Below are 16,608 nucleotides of genomic sequence, written 5' to 3' on the forward strand. Positions count from 1 at the left end.
TACTGAGCTACATACACCACTCTTCCAGGATGACAGCCCAAGGGGTCATGCAGGAAGGCACCATGCCCCAGGGCCCAAGCAGGAAGCGAATAGGAGAAAACCCATCACATAGTAAAACAGTCTTGATTAAAGATGGCTATTTCTCCCTGGGATGTTACCCTGCAGATGGCTGGAATGGTGTCTGTCTGAATCCTCTTGCTCTGTTCTCTTGCAGCTGGGGAAGAGGGTTGAGATGGTCATGATGATCTATGACTGTGAGGGGCTGGGCCTGAAGCATCTCTGGAAGCCAGCCGTGGAGGCGTACGGAGAGGTGAGGAGGTCGGGGGAGGGGGTCTCTGTTTACATGTTGCTTATTCTCCATCTTGCAGAATGGTCTGGTGCATGGGTTTCCTCAGATCACATGCTTTCCTCTCAAATCCACTTCATGGTGATTTAAGGATTAGTCCTCAGGTCTATGAAGGAGGCAAATAGATCTTCCCCTGTTTCTTTGTTAACAGGTGTCTACCGGCTAAAAGATGTGGTTGGTGGTTCCTTTCCTGGGAAGGAATCCAACTGGACTTTTATGGATTACACTGGCATTGGTAGTGTTCTCTTATTGAGGATGTGACAGGATCACAGATACCTCAGTAGATGTTTGCGCTGAGGGCCTCGCTTTTGGTTATCGGGTTAACTAGCCCAGCTGAAAAAAGGATATGGCTGCACTGCAGTCAGGAGGTATGATTGCAGCATGTGCAGCATGTGCAGCATGTGCAGATGTAGCTTTGATTTAGCTTGAGTAGCAATAAGTGAAGCTGGCAACTGCTCCAGTATGTACCCTGGGGACCTGGGCAAACTAGCTTGGGTATACTATATATGCACTTGGACAAGTGTCTGGATTGGAAGGTTGTGCTAGATAGTTTTAGAAGGGCTTCCTGGATGTGTTCAGTGGAGTGTTTGATGTTTTACCTTGGCTCTCCGATCTTCTAGATTTGAGGTGCTGAAGGCTGACTTTGGTTGCGTCTCTTGTTCCTACAAAATCCATGGAGTTTTGGTAGTTTTCCAGTGTTGCCAACTCTCAGAGTTTTATTGTGTGTCTTGTAGTCTTTGGTGTTTTTTTGTAAAGCCCCAGCTCCTGGAGTCATGGGAATATGTGAGAATCTCAGCTCTCATTTATCAAAATAATAGTTTCTGGCCCTTATGGCAGTGGAAAAAACCTCAAAAACGTGAACCCGAAAGGGTCAAAGAAACCCAGAAAGCAAATACAAATAATTCCAAGTTATTTTTTTAAATCTCATGAATTTCAAGCCAATCTCGTGATTTTGGGAGATCTCACTCATGACTTGTTGACCATTTGGGGTTGGCCATGCTGACGGTGTCTTCCAGCGTAGCTGGTTTGGAATGATTCTGTTTTATCCTTCAATACTAGCCAACCCCCAACCATCTGAAAAATCATGTTGGGGCCTCAAAAATCATGAGATTGCTGTATTAATCATGAGATATGCCTTCCCCTATGGTTGTGGGGTTCTAATAAACATGGAAAGGCTTTAATGCTGTTATTCTTTCGGGGTCAAATTCCACCCCATGCAGAGGGCTATTGCTTAGGGCCTGGGCACTGCATGAGTCTGGCTTCAGCTCTACGGGTGCTATAGCCCTCTGCACAGAGGTGAATTTCCTCCTCTCTGCAGATGTCATAGGGTGACCCCACCTAGGGCACATTTCATGGGCAGGCTGTGACACAACAGGCATGCCTAGCCTCAGTTTCCCTTTTAGTCTAGCCCTGAAAGGAACATCTCTCAGCGTGCGCTACCAAGCCCACCTTTGAGTACAGCTTGCTCGCATAGACCAGTGCAGTAGTTCCCGTAAAGCAGTTCTCCAGTGTGCACAGTAAACATAAAGGTACCATGGTTTCTCCATTCCCCACTCCAAGGGAATCACCTCCACCCACCCACTCCATAGCAGCACATTGTTCCCAGTTCCTTTCACCCCGATGCAAGGCCCTGCTCTCCAGGCCATCCACTTGAGAGTGGCCAGTCTCCACAGCCCCCATCAGGTGTCCCCAAGAGAGCTCCCCAGTGTCCCACTCCCCAGGCCTCCCTGCCAGCAGGATCCACCCTCCCACACCAACCGCCTTGAGCCCAGGCTCGACTTCCCCAGATAAGCTGGCAGGCAGCCCAGAGGATTCAGGGGGCCTGGGGTCGAATTGCTGCCGAAGACCCGTCACTTTGGCAGCGGGTCCCGGGGCGGAAGGACCCCCCGCCACAGGTCTTCAGAGCACTTCAGCAGCGGGGGGTCCTGGAGTGGAAGGACCCCCCGCCGCCGAATTGCCACTGAAGATCCAGAGCAGAAGAAGCTCCGGGGGCCTGGGGCCCGGGCCCCGTGAGAGTTTTCCAGGGCCCCTGGAGCGAGTGAAGGACCCTGCTCCAAGGGCCCCAAAAACTCTCGTGGGGGCCCTGCAGGGCCTGGGGCAAATTGCCCCACTTGCCCCCTCCCCCCCCCCGGGCGGCCCTGTAAGCTGAATCTTCCCCAGTTGCCAAGGAGCCACTGCCTGAGCCTTCAACTCCTCAGGGATCCCGAGCTTTGGTCAGTTCTCGCTAGCAGTGCGGTTCCACACAGCTCTCTCTACCTGCTGCATCGCAGCCAACTGGCCGATTCTCCCAGGCTCCTCCCCTCTAGGGCCCTGGTGCCCTCTCTTAAGCCCAGCTGGGGACAGGGAGGGGTCAACTGGCCAGTCACAGGTGCACTGGCCTCTTTTCTCCCCCTGTTCCCCCATGACAGCAGAGCTAGTGGGTTTATGTTTTAATGCCCTTTTGTGGATCTGAATTTGGGGGCTCCCTGACAGCCTGTCCTAGACTGACCCCTCTTTCCTGAGGAACTTGGATTTGAATTGCTTGCCAGTCCTTTGTTTGTATTTATGACTGGCCTTTGCCCTTTGATTTCTGTTCCTCTCTGTTCTGGCGTGCGGGGGGCGGAGGGATTCAGATTGGGGGACTAAAGGGTCACTGGGGTTTAAAGCAACCAGAACACCTCTCCTTTGGTGCAGAACCTGGAGGGGAAGGAAGAGACGGGGAAGGGCTGCCTCCGGTCTGAAATCTTTGCAAGCTTTGTGCAGGTGTCTGATCTGGCTCTGGGGAGGGATGTGAATCTGGTTCCGTCTCCTCCCACACAGCTGCTTGCTACTACAGCCCAGGGCTGGCTGGTGGGGGCTGAGGCAAGGTCCCAGACATGAGGTACTGGGGTTGGCTGGGGGCAGGTTTCTGTCTCCCTGACTGACAAGCTCCTTTGGATTCACAGCTTCTGTCCATGTTTGAGGAGAACTATCCCGAGACCCTGAAGCGCCTGTTTGTAATTAAAGGTGGGTTTAACCGCAATGCAGGACAAGGCTTGTATGCAGTGATGAGCTGCCAAAATCTTAGCAACCGGTTCCCTACTAGGTCTTTGGCGGCAGGTCCTTCATTCGCTCTGGGTCTTCAGCAGCACTTCGGCGGCGGGTCCTTCAGTGCCATCGAAGACTCAGAGCGAGTGAAGGACCCGCCGCCAAAGTGCCGCCGAAGACTTGGAGCGCCGCCCGGTGAGTAAGCGCCACGTGTTTTTTTACGTGGTTTTTTTTTAAGTTCATCCCTGCCGGGGCCCTGTCAAAACTGTTCAAATCGGGCCCCACACTTCCTAAAGCTGGCCCCGCACATCGGGGTTGCAAAATTGTATCAGGGGCCAGGTAGGGAAGGCTGTGCCTCCCAAAACAGCTGTCCTCCCCATCCAACACCCCCCCACGTCCTGCCCCCGACTGCCCCCCTCAGAACCTGCAATCCATCAACCCCACCCCTGCTCCTTGTCCCCTGACCACTGACTCCCAAGACCCCCTCCCACCCTAACTACCCCCCCAGGTCCCCACCACCTACCCAACTCGCCCCGCTCCCTGTCCCCTGACCCCCTCCACACCCCTGCCCCCTGACAGCCACCCCCCGAAACTCACTGTTGAATAATAGCTGACTGCACCTCCAAATATAATACGTATGTAGCCAATAAGTCAGATTTAATAGTCTCTATTGGATTCTGATATTTATTGCAAAATTGAACTAAGTGCTTTGATGAAGCAGTTTTTACAAGCACTAGTGTGAATTGAAGCTAGCAGTTACATTAATTTAATCTCTGTTCTGTGGATATGATGAAAAGCTTGGCAAGAATTTAGACAGTAGCCATGGCAAATGTTACAGAACACCATCGTGGGGGAGGGGATTATATCGCTACTGCCAGTGGCTGTAAACAAAAGAAATGATGTTTTAACAGTTAGCCAGTGAGAAACTATAGTATTTCCATTATTATACAAACAGGTCTTAAAGTCATTGCCTTTCTTCCTGATGTGTTAACAGCAATTACATTGGTTAATAAAATTCAAAGACAAGTTTTGTTTTTCCTAGTCACAAAGTGTAAAGGACAGAGCCTCTTTAGAATTCTGGGCGATATAGTCTTACCATTATCTCTCTAGCTATTTTTCTATGTAAAACAAGTTACATATTTAACCCTGTCTGAAACAGAGACAGATTAACATGAATAGATAATATAGGCTTTAAAACAGAACTATAGACTGGAGAAAATGAGGCAAAAATAGAAAGGAAATGTAGAGAGGATTTTGCTAGGGGAACAGCTGCTATTATTTAGAACATACAGACAGGGAACTCACTGCCACCCTGGGATCCCATCCCTCTCCCCCCCCCAACCTCGTCATCCCCCAATTCCTCCCCCCACGAGCCTCGTCATCCCCCGATTCCTCCCCCCCCAGCCCCATCACTCTCTGATTCCTCCCCTCCCCGTCTTACCTTGGGCTCCGCAGGCTGCCAGCTGCAGTCTGATTCCCCTCGCAGCAGCGGCAGCTGCTGCGGGGAGACAAGACACCTCGGCTCTGTGCAGCTGAAGAGCTGAGAGTCCTTTGCTCGAGCGCTACCTTCCCCTGGTTTGCCTCACAGCCCCCCAATTCCTCCCCCCGGAGCCTCGTCACCCCCAATTCCTCCCCCCGGAGCCTCGTCACCCCCAATTCCTCCCCTCTTACCGTGGGCTCCTGCAGAGTGATTGAATCAGCTCGGGCAGGAGCGCTGCAGTTCGATTCAATCAGCCTGCCGAAGCCCAAGGTAAGACGAGACTCGGTGGGGAGGGGAGGAATCCGGGGGTGACGAGGCTCGGTGGGGAGAGGAATTGGGGGTGACGAGATTCGGGGGGGCTGCGGGGCAAACCGGGGGAAAGTAGCGCTGGGGCAAAAGACGCTCTAGCTGCACAGAGCGAGGTGTCTTGTCTCCCAGCAGCAGTCCAGCTGCTGGCTGTATGGTAACCCTAACAACCGGTTCTAAACCGGCTTCTAAATTTAGCAACCGGTTCCTGCGAACTGGTGCAAACCGTCTTCAGCTCACCACTGCTTGTATGCTTCCCCTCCCCGCCCAACTGTGCAGTTGCATGCACACGCACACATACACACATGCATATCCATGTGTGAGCTGAGACAGCAGACTTGCATTTGGAGGAGATGCTGCATGCACATCTCTGCCCCCCAGGAACAGCCAGTCTGGAGGGTGCTCTGGACAGACCCTCTACCTTTGCCACTTGGGGTACAGAGCTAGTATCCAGCTGGGGAAGCATGGTTGTTTGTGCCATGGCCCAGTAGGAGATACCACAGTCAGCCCAGGTGATGCACCATGTTGTTGGCCATGTGGTATGTTGTTCTCCCATCTCTATCACATTGGCACAGCACTGGCGCTCCATGGCAGGGATCGGTGAGAGACAGGAAGAAGGCATTTCAGATCCCTGGCAGGGGTGGTGCAGGAGGTGAAAGGCCAGGGTGAGAGGATGGTATGAAGGATTTCTTGCCCATGATGCTATGTTCTCTCTGTACCATCCTTGCAGCTCCCAAGCTTTTCCCTGTGGCCTACAACCTCATCAAGCACTTCCTGAGTGAAGACACCCGTAAGAAGATTGTCGTCCTGGGAGGTGAGTTTGACCTTGCCCTCTAACCTTGCCTTGCACCTCCTCTCCCAGCCTAGCCCATGGGCCCCCAATGACCAGTCCCCGAGCCCCTTTTCTAAGGGGAAGTTGCTGCCCAGACTGAGTCTAACCCCCGCTGCTCAGTGCAGAGACATCACCAGGCTGCTGCTTCCTGTTGCCTAATTGATGCTCCAGTCCCACCATTCACAGAGAGTTGTTACATTTGGGCACGGAGGGTCTTGTGATGATCACGATGCTGGGCAGGATAAATGAACCCATTCTAAGCGTCTTTGTACATCTCACTAGCTCAGCGGGGCTGGGTCTGATCAGCAGCTGGATGGGAGACCTCCCAGGAAGACTCAGGCGGGTGTGAGTGTCACGGTGGCAGTGCTGCTGCCAATGCCCCTGTGTGGCATTAGGGGGCAGCGCGCTGTAGGAAGTGCCATATTTCAGATGAAATGTAAAACCAAGCTGGGGTGTTTAACTGCCTGTGGGTCTCTTTGTAAATTGATCCACCCTCCTGGCCAAGTTTCAGTTTTCAGGGCCACACCTTGTCTGCTTAAATCTCCCCAATCCCCCTTTCACTGCCTGTCCTGCAGGCAACTGTGGTCTTCCCCAGAGGCTGGTGCAGTGACGTACATAGTCTGTAAAGCCCTTGGAACTAGAGCTGTCAAGCGATTAAAACAATTAATCACGATTAATCATGCTTTTAAGTGATAATAGAATACCATTTATTTAAATATTTTTGGATGTTTTCCACATTTTCAAATATATTGCTTTCAGTTACAACACAGAATACAAAGTGTACAGTGCTCACTTTATATTTATTTTTATTACAAATATTTGCACTGTAAAAAGCAAAAGAAATAGTATTTTTCAATTCATCTAATGTAAGCACTGTAGTGAATGTTGAACTTACAAATGTAGAATTATGTACAAAAAATAACTGCATTCAAAAACAAAACAATGTAAAACTTTAGAGCCTACAAGTCCACTCAGTCCTACTTCTTGTTCAGCCAATCGCTCAGACAAACAAGTTTGTTTATATTTGCAGGAGATAATGCTGTCCTCTTCTTGTTTACAATGTCACCTGAAAGTGAGAACAGGCGTTCACATGGCACTTTTGTAGCCGGCATCACAAGCTATTTACGTGCCAGATGCGCTAAAGATGCATCTTCCCTTCATGCTTCAACCACCACGTGTCCATGCTGATGACGGGTTCTGCTCGATAATGATCCAAAATAGTGCAGACTGACACATGTTCCTTTTCATCATCTGAATCAGATGCCACCAGCAGAAGGTTGATTTTCTTTTTTGGTGGTTCAGGTTCTGTATTTTCCGCATCAGAGTGTTGCTCTTTTAAGACTTCTGAAAGCATGCTCTGCACTTTGTCCCGCTCAGATTTTAGAAGGCACTTCAGATTCTTAAACCTTGGATTGCGTGCTGTAGCTATCTTTAGAAATCTCATATTGGTCCCTTCTTTGCGTTTTGTCAAATCTGCAGTGAAAGTGTTCTTAAAATGAACAACATGTCATCATCTGAAACTGCTATAGCATGAAATATATGGCAGAATGCGGGTAAAACACAGAGCAGGAGACATACAATTCTCCCCCAAGGAGTTCAGTCACAAATGTAATTAACACATTATTTTTTTAATGAGTGTCATCAGCATGGAAGCATGTCCTCTAGAATGGTGGCCGAAGCATGAAGGGGCATACGAATGTTTAGCATATCGGGCATGTAACTACCTTGCAACACCAGCTACAAAAGTGCCATGTGAATGCCTGTTCTCACTTTCAGGTGACATTGTAAATAAGAAGCGGGCAGCATTCTCTCTTGTAAATGTAAACAAACTTGTTTGTCTGAGCGATTGGCTGCACAAGAAGTAGGACTGAGTGGACTTGTAGGCTCTAAAGTTTTACATTGGTTTTTTTTTAGAGTAGTTATGTAACAAAAAAATTCTACATTTGTAAATTGCACTTTCACAATAAAGAGATTGCACTATAGTACTTGTATGAGATGAATACTATTTCTTTTATCATTTTTACAGTGCAAATATTTGTAATAAAAAAAATAAAGTGAGAACTGTACACTTTGAATTCTGTGTTGTAATTTAAATCAATATATTTGAAAATGTAGAAAAACATAAAAAATATTTAATAAATTTCAATTAGTATTCTATTTAACAATGCGATTAAAACTGCAATTAATCACAATTGTTTTTTTAATCCCCATTCACTTTTTTGCATTAATCGTGTGAGTTAACTGTGATTAATTGACAGCCCTACTTGGAACTTTTCTGTTAAAAGAATAAAGAAATGTCAGATCATTAGTCCATTGCTATTAAAGGGAAACAGTCAGGTGAGCCAGGGGCACCTTGATATTGTGACCTGTGTATTTCCTTCTCCACTTCTTGGCTTTCTTCTTGAAACAAAACTCAGTGTGACAGCTCCCCCTGCTGACTCTGTGCTGCCACTGGGCTAACAAACCCTGTTCCCAGGCTGGCAGTGCTCACGCCACTGGTGATGCCATTTCCTGCACAGGCAGCAATGGAAGCAAAAAGCCATCATTCAGTTGAGCCCCATGTGCATCAGTGGAGGGAAGGAGGTGGCAACCCAAACTCAGCGCATTTCATGTTGTGACATTGGCTTGAGAGCCACGGGGAGTGGAGTCCACAGCTGTGGCCAATGCACCTCGAGCTTCACTCTTTTTAATAATGACCAGCAGGGTCCCGGGCCAGAGCTTACAGTCTGAACAGACAAGCCAAACCCAAGGGGGGGCGTTCTCAGCCCTATTTCATGGGGGCGTGGGGCACTGAGAGCCAGAGAAACTCAGTGACTTGCCCAAGAGCTGGGAATTGAAGCCAGCTCTCCTGAGTCCCACTCCAGTGCCTCCCCGCAAGAGCTCACTGCCTCTCTCCTCCGAGCTGAGGGCGGAGCCCCTCCAGTGGGAGCCAGCTGGTCACTCTCCATGGCCCCTTCAGTCATTGGCCTGTCTGCTAAGATTACCCCCAAGGGAGCCAGTGAGGAGATGGGTGCTATTCTCTAAACCGGTAGACTAGGTTAGGCTGGGGTCCAGGCAGTGGCAGAGGGCCAGAGCCAAGTGCTGTCGGGATAACACCATCCTATGCTAATAAGGCACTTTGGCCAGCGCCTCTGATCCCTCCCCGTTGTCACAAGACTATACGCACATCTGTGTCACGCGGGGCTGGGCTGACAACCGCCAGCTCGCTCCAGCCATTGGCCATGGGGATGGTGTTCGATCCCTGCTAGCCCAGGCTGGCTTTGGACCTGGGCTGTAACGTGATGGCACGAGGCAGAGAGTGGAGCCAAACGTTTGGGCCTGGCCTGTTCTGGAGCAGGGACAAGCTTGGCAGCCATCGCTGTCCTGGCCTTTAGTGCTGTGTGTTCTGTGTGTCACTGACACAGAAATGCCTCCTTGAGAGCAGCTGTGGGAGCACGTGGGCACTGGAGATCGCTGCCAGGGACTCACCCTTTGGCTCCTAACCCGTGTGCTCTGTGCTGAGCTCCCTGCACTTCTTAGCTCAGCTGTCCAGACATGGTCAAACTACAAGGCTGACGTTGGTTCCATTTCCCTTGGTTAACTCGGCTCCTTGGCAGGATCCCTGCGGAGCAGAGAGCGTTTCTTGTCTCCACCCCTCCTCTCCTTGTCTCAGCTAAAGGGGAGGGGGGGTGGCTAATGAGTGGGTCTGTTATGTGCCAAGCCAGTCTCCACCACGCCAGAAACTGCGCCACCCCAGCTCCATGGCATCACCACTCTCAGCACTCGCATGCTGCGGTGGAAAGACCTAGGGAGGGACTGGAAGCGCTAACAGATCGGTTCCACCCCTCAACCCCTCTGGTTTTGTTCCCTCCCCCCAAGGAGCTCAGCATGCTGTAGGTACCTGTGTTCCCTTCTGCCCTGTGATCCCAGCACAGAAGAGGGTCTCTGTATCTATTGGGTTTCTGGGAAGCAGTGCGGGCGGAAGCCCGCCCCATGCTAACGGATCCCCCCCTCAGCCTAAGGGGAGGATCTACAGGACCTCAGAAACCCACTAATTGCAGGGGACAACTAATAAAAGAACAGGGACAGGAGTGCGGTCAAAGGGTCATTAGAAGGGAGCCTGACAGGGACACCAAGCAGAGAACCCCAGACAGCGCCCACTGCTCCTCGAAGGCGTCAAGGGAGCCAGCGGACGCCGCCCAGAGGAACTCCGCCCGGAGACGTGAACGGACTAAGGATCGGAAACAAGCCCCACAGTCGAGAGGGTCCCTGTATCTATTGGGTTATCCGGGAGAGGGGGCGGGCGGAAGCCCGCCCCATGCTAACGGATCCCCCCCCCCCAGCCTAAGGGGAGGATCCACAGGGCCACGGAAACCCACTAAGTGCGGGGGACAACTAATAAAAGAACAGGGACAGGAGTGAGGTCAAAGGGTCATAAGGAGGGAGCCTGATGGGGACACCGAGCAGAGAACCCCGGACAGCGCCCACTGCTCCTCGAAGGCGTCAAGGGAGCCAGCGGACGCCGCCCAGAGGAACTCCGCCCGGAGACGTGAACGGACTAAGGATCGGAAACAAGCCCCACAGTCGAGAGGGTCCCTGTAGCAGGGGGATTACCCGCTCCTGCCCTTCGGGGCTTAAAACAGTCCAAGAGAGGGCTAGGGCTGGGGCTGGGGCTGAGGCAAGAAGCCTGGGCTGATTGGGGGAGAGTAGGCTCAGCTGGGCCACGCCCCATGAGGCCCAGCTGGCCCCTGTATAAAAAGGCTGAGAGCCAGGAGCCCAAACAGTCTCTCTCTGCATTCAGAGAGAGAAGGGCCTAGCTGCAGGGAGCTTAACTAAGTGCCTAGAGTGGAGCAGGCCTGGGGAAAGGCCAAGGGAGCTGGGGAGTTCCTGCCTAGGAAGCCCCAGGCTGCGGCCTAGCATTGGGCTAACAGGTCCTGGGAGTTGCAGAGGGCAGCCCAGGGGTAGGCAAAGGCAGCAGGTCCAAACCCAACCTTGCCAGTGATGAGTGGCTGATACTGCAGTCTGCCCCAGGGCGCGGGGGCTAGACAATGACTGGCAGTAGCCACATACTGAGGTGAGGTGGGGATAGAGGGTGGGGTTCCCTGGGGAAGGGAGACCCTAAGACTGAGAGAAAGGTGTCACTGCCAGGGGGCAGCACCCCAGCTCTCAGGGCACTGGAGTCCAGAGAGGGACACGGGGGCCAAGCGATAGTGGATCAGGTGCTCCGGGCTGGAAATCAAGCTAATTCCTGGAACAGACTAGCAGGAGGTGCCGCAGAGGTGAGTCCCACACCCTTAGGCCTGGTCTACACTAGGAGTTTATGTCGAATTTAGCAGCGTTAATTCGACTTAACCGTGCACCCGTCCACACCAGGAAGCTAATTAGTTCGACCTAGAGGGCTCTTTAGTTCGAATTCTGTACTCCTCCCCGACGAGGGGAGTAGCACTAAATTCAACATGGCCATGTCGAATTAGGCTATGTGTGGATGGAAATCGACCTTAGTAGCTCCAGGAGCTATCCCACAGTGCACCACTCTGTTGACGCTCTGGACAGCAGTCCGAGCTTGGATGTTCTGACCAGCCACACAGGAAATGCCCAGAGAAAATTTGACACACTCCGGCGCCTTGTGGATGTTCTCCAGGACCGCAGGCAGGAGGACAGAGCCCCCCTGCACTGTATCTGCAACCGCCCTCCCCCGCCACAAAGTCCCAAACCCCCCTCACCCAAAGTAACAAGAAGGAGGGGCGACAGGGGCCGTGAAAACTGTCACTGCACCCCTGCAGAGTGCACAAATACAAGAAGGCTCTCATTCCCTAAATGTTGAGAAGTCCTTCCCTTCCTGGCTCACCGAAGCCCCAATCCCAGTTTCATCCCCTAACTGTGTAGTTGATTATTAAAAGTAGTTTGCTGTTAATTACTATTTCCGTCAAGTTTTTCTACAGAAGACTGTCTGTGAAGTGCGGGGGGGGGGGGAAGGGGGTTGTTAATTGCATAGGACAGTCACCTTTACCAGGGTACAGACACAGGGGCAGGATCAACAGCAGGTCACACACACAGTGCAGTCAGTAGGCACCCTGGTCGGTCTGGGAGGTGTTTTCCATGTTCTGTGTGGGTGGGGGGTACGTGACTTTGTGGCATGGGAGGGCGGTTACAGAACTTATGCAGCGGTCCTTGTCCCGGACCACAGAGCCACGCAGCAGGGGAATCTGTAACCGTCCTCCCCCGCCACAAGGTCACGTAGCCCCCGCACACAGAGTCCCGAAAAGGAGGGATGGCAGACTCCGTTGAAACAACCAGTCTGGCACTGCAGACCACTCTAGGAGCAGGAGCCTATCATTCCTCAAGTGTAGAAGCGGTGTTAACATCACTGCACACCCTACCCACCACAGTCTGTGTCCCTGTTTCAACCCTTTAACGCAAATTCATTAATAAAGAAAATGTTGTTAATTAACAATGTTCCATTAACTTTATTTTTAAACGTGTGTTGGAAGGGGGGAAACGTGGTGAACGGGGTATGTAACCGCAGAAGAAAGTCAACAGTAACTGAAGCAGGGGCAGGTTCAGCTTCTCTGTAAAGAAACTGAACAGTCATAGGTTACCCTGCTCCCTGAGGAACCTAGCTTTCAAAGCCTCCCGGATGCACAGCGCTTCCCGCTGGGCTCTTCTAATTGGACGGCTGTCTGGCTGAGCGTAATCAGCAGCCAGGCGATTTGCCTCAACCTCCCATCCCGCCATAAAGGTCTCCCCCTTGCTCTCACAGAGATTGTGGAGCACACAGCAAGCTGCAATAACAATGGGGATATTGGTTTCGCTGAGATCCGAGCGAGTCAGTAAGCTCCTCCATCTCCCCTTGAGACGTTCGAAAGCACGTTGAATGATGACAGTTACCCAGGACCACCCTCGACACATTTTTCCCCCCAGCATTCATTGGGGGGAAATCCCAGAATTCAAATGGGCAGCGGGGACTGCGGGAACTGTGGGATAGCTTCCCACAGTGCACCGCTTCCAATGTCAACGCTTGCCCCGTTAGTGTGGACTCACAAAGTCGAATTAGTGTCCTTAGTGTGGACACACAAATTCGACTTTGTAAGGTCGATTCCACAAATTCGAATTAAGTTAAATCGAACTAATCTGGTAGTGTAGACATACCCTTACAGTCCCCCTGCCCCCCACTGCAGCTCTCTAGCCAGAGGGCAGCTCCTGCAGGTGTAACCTCGCTGCTCTTCTCTCTTCTGCCAGCAAACTGGAAGGAGGTCTTGCAGAAGTACATCGCCCCCGAAGAGATCCCTGTGGTGTACGGGGGAACCCTCCGGGACCCAGATGGGAACCCCAAGTGTGTGACCAAGGTACAGTGACCCCATCCTGAACACCAGCATCCCCCACTTGCATGCTGGGGTGTCAGCCACTGCTCTTCCAGTCACCGCCCAGCTTGGCTAGTGCAGCCACCAGCTGGGGAGCCCAGTTGGAGACATGGCAGGGCAGAGGCCTCTGGACTCCAGCACAGGAGTCCTCTCAGTCATCTTGTGTCTGTGATCCCAGGGTGGGAGCGATATCGGGGGGGGGGGGGGCGGAATGTGTGATGCCCTCGTGGCTCAGGGCCTGGTTCTCTCTTGTTCCAGATTAACTACGGCGGTGACATCCCCAAGAAGTACTATGTGCGGGACCAGCTGAAGCAGCAGTATGAGCACTTAGTGGTAGTGAACCGGGGCTCCTCCCACCAGGTGGAGTATGAGATCCTCTTCCCAGGCTGCGTCCTCAGGTAGGGAGAGCTGGTGCAGAGCTATCCCAGGGGCTACCAGCAACACATGGGCCCCACCTGGGGTGAACAGATAACAGGGGCTGCATGAGGGTGAATGGGGGGGCAGTGCCAAGACATGGGTCACCCCAGCCATCTGGGGGCAGGGGGTTACTGAGGCCACCTGAGCCAGCCCACCTACCCAGACGGAGGTGGGGTAGGAAGGTACCAAGGCTTGGGTCAGACAAGCTACCTAAGGTTAATGAGTTCTGGGTCACACCAACTACCCGGGCATGACCCTGAAGTCAAGGTGAGCCCACTGAGTATGTGTGGGGGTGGTTCCTCAGGCATGGGTTAGCCCCACTGTATTAGGGGAGGATGGATGGCAAGGTCTGGGTCAGCACCACAGGCTGCGGGGTGGTACCAAGGTCTAGGCCAGCCTCACTGTATTGGGGCGGAGTGGTTATGAGGGGAAGGGGTCATGGGAGCCCCCTGTGTCTAAGGCTTGTGTCCCACCAGGTGGCAGTTCATGTCTGAAGGGGCCGACGTGGGCTTTGGGGTCTATCTGAAGACTAGAATTGGGGAGCGGCAGCGAGCTGGCGAGATGATGGAGGTGCTTCCAAACCAACGCTACAATGCCCACCTGGTGCCTGAGGACGGCTCCCTCACCTGTTCCGTGGCCGGCATCTGTAAGTGGCTCCCTCTCCCTTGATGCTGGGAGCTTCCCCATCTGTTGGCTCCAGAGACCATGCTGAATCTGCTGGGGGGAGGAGTTGGGACTTAGAGGGCACCATCTCTCCCAGCATTTATGGAAAGAAAATACAGAGACTTCCCCAGGTAACTGAAATGCTAATTTCATGGCCAGTCTCAGAGCTTCCCTCCAGCTGCAAGTTAATCTGCCAGCTGGAAATGCTGCCCTAAGCACGAGTTTCTGCCCTGTCAATACCCAGGGCCTGTTCTGGCCCAAGGCTTCACTGACACTACTTCATGTGGGCTGGGAAATGGCTGGATGATGTGGGAAAAATGAAGCTGGCTATTTAAGCCTGAATAACTCTAAAGGCCACATCAGCTTGCATCACAGATACAGAACGCTTCACTCATTAGTCTGCCTGATCTTAGCCATGTAACAGAATCAGCCAGTTCAACCAGAAACCCATTCAGGTGATAAGTAGCCTTTGCTGGGATTACTCTGTAAACTAGCACCTCAGCAGGATTTCCAGGAGTTTTCTGGGCTTTCCCTGGGAACCCATTCTGCTGAATTAAATGCAAAGAAGGGGCCGTCAGACTCCTTCAAAGTTGTATCTAAGCTCTTTATATAGAACTATTTCATACATGGCCATTTTAAATAAGAACATAAGAATGGCCACACTGGGTCAGACCAAAGGTCCATCTAGCCAGGTATCCTGTCTTCTGACACTGGCTAATGCCAGCTGCCCCAGAGGGAATGAACAGAAGAGGTAATCATCAAGTGATCCATCCTGTTGTCCATTCCCAGCTTCTGGCAAACAGAGGCTTGGGACATCATCCCTGCCTATCCTGGCTAATAGCCATTGAGGGACCCATCCTCCATGAATTTATCTAGTTCTTCTTTGACCTCTGTTATGGTCTTGGCCTTCACAACATCCTCAGGTTGACTGTGCATTGTATGAAGAAATACTTCCTTTTGTTTGTTTTAAACCTGCTGCCCATTAATTTCATTTGGTGACCACTAGTTCATGTGTTATGAGAAGGAATAAATAACACTTCCTTATTTACTTTCTCCACACCAGTCACGATTTTATTTCCCCCCCATGTTGTCTTTTTTCCAAGCTGAAAAGTCTGAGTCTTATTAATCGCTCTTCATATGGAAAACTTTCCATACCCCTAATAATTTTTGTTGTCCTTTTCTGAACCTTTTCCCATTCCAATATATCTTTTTTTGAGATGGGGCGACTACATCTGCATGCAGTGTTCAAGATGTGCACGTACCATGGATTTATATAGAGCCAATCTGATATATTCTGTCTTATTATCAATCCCTTTCTTAATGATTCCCAACATTCTGTTGGCTTTTTTGACTGCCGCTACAGATTGAGTGGATGTTTTCAGCGAACTATCCACAATGACTCCAAGATCTTTCTTGAGTGATAACAGCTAATTTAGATCTTGTCATTTTATATGTATAGCTGGGATTGTTTTCCATTGTGCATTAGTTTGCATTTATCAACATTGGATTTCATCTGCCATGTTGTTGCCCAGTCACCCAGTTTTGAGAGATCCTTTTGTAGCTCTTTGCAGTCTGCCTGGGATTTAACTTGAGTAGTTTGTATCATCTGCAAATTTTGCCACTTCTCTGTTTACTCCTTTTTCCAGATTGTTTATGAATATATGGAATAGGACTGGTCCCAGAACAGACCCCTGGGGGGCACCACTATTTACTTTTCTCCATTCTGAAAACTGACCATTTATTCTTACCCTTTTTTCTTATCTTTTAACCAGTTACCAATCCATGTGAGGACCTTCCCTCTTATCCCATGACAGCTTACTTTGCTTAAGAGCCTTTGGTGAGGGACCTTGTCAAAGGCTTTCTGAAAATCTAAGTCACTATATCCCCTGGATCCCCCTTGTCCACAAGCTTGTCGACCCCCTCAAAGAATTCTAGCGGATCGGTGAGGCAATGATTTCCCTTTACAAAAAAACATGTTGATTCTTCCACAACAAATTATGTTCACCAGAATGTGTCTGACCATTCTGTTCTTTACTATAGTTTCAATTAGTTTGCTTGGTACTGAAGTCAGGCTTACAGGACTGTAATTGCCAGGATCACCTCTGGAGCCCTTTTTAAAAATTGGTGTCACATTAGCTATCCTCCAGTCTTTTGGTACAGAAGCTGATTTAAATGATAGGTTACAAATTACAGTTAGTAGTTCTGCAAGTTCACATTT

The 16,608-nt window shown here is 51.0% G+C and overlaps 1 protein-coding gene across 7 annotated transcripts in view; it reads left to right on the forward strand.

Annotated features, from left to right (window-relative positions):
- The window catches only part of SEC14L2 (SEC14 like lipid binding 2), a 61,399-nt gene that overhangs the window by 39,646 nt on the left and 5,145 nt on the right, over positions 1 to 16,608 (forward strand). For all 7 annotated transcript variants that reach the window (XM_044989701.1, XM_044989703.1, XM_044989704.1 and 4 more), the window contains 6 exons: positions 215 to 310; positions 3,271 to 3,331; positions 5,869 to 5,952; positions 13,189 to 13,295; positions 13,569 to 13,708; positions 14,204 to 14,373. In XM_044989701.1, the coding sequence (XP_044845636.1) occupies positions 215 to 310; positions 3,271 to 3,331; positions 5,869 to 5,952; positions 13,189 to 13,295; positions 13,569 to 13,708; positions 14,204 to 14,373 (658 nt within the window). The remainder of the gene's footprint in view (positions 1 to 214; positions 311 to 3,270; positions 3,332 to 5,868; positions 5,953 to 13,188; positions 13,296 to 13,568; positions 13,709 to 14,203; positions 14,374 to 16,608) is intronic.

The sequence above is a fragment of the Mauremys mutica genome, chromosome 16, assembly GCF_020497125.1.
Source record: "Mauremys mutica isolate MM-2020 ecotype Southern chromosome 16, ASM2049712v1, whole genome shotgun sequence".
In the NCBI taxonomy this organism is placed as follows: Eukaryota; Metazoa; Chordata; order Testudines; family Geoemydidae; genus Mauremys; species Mauremys mutica.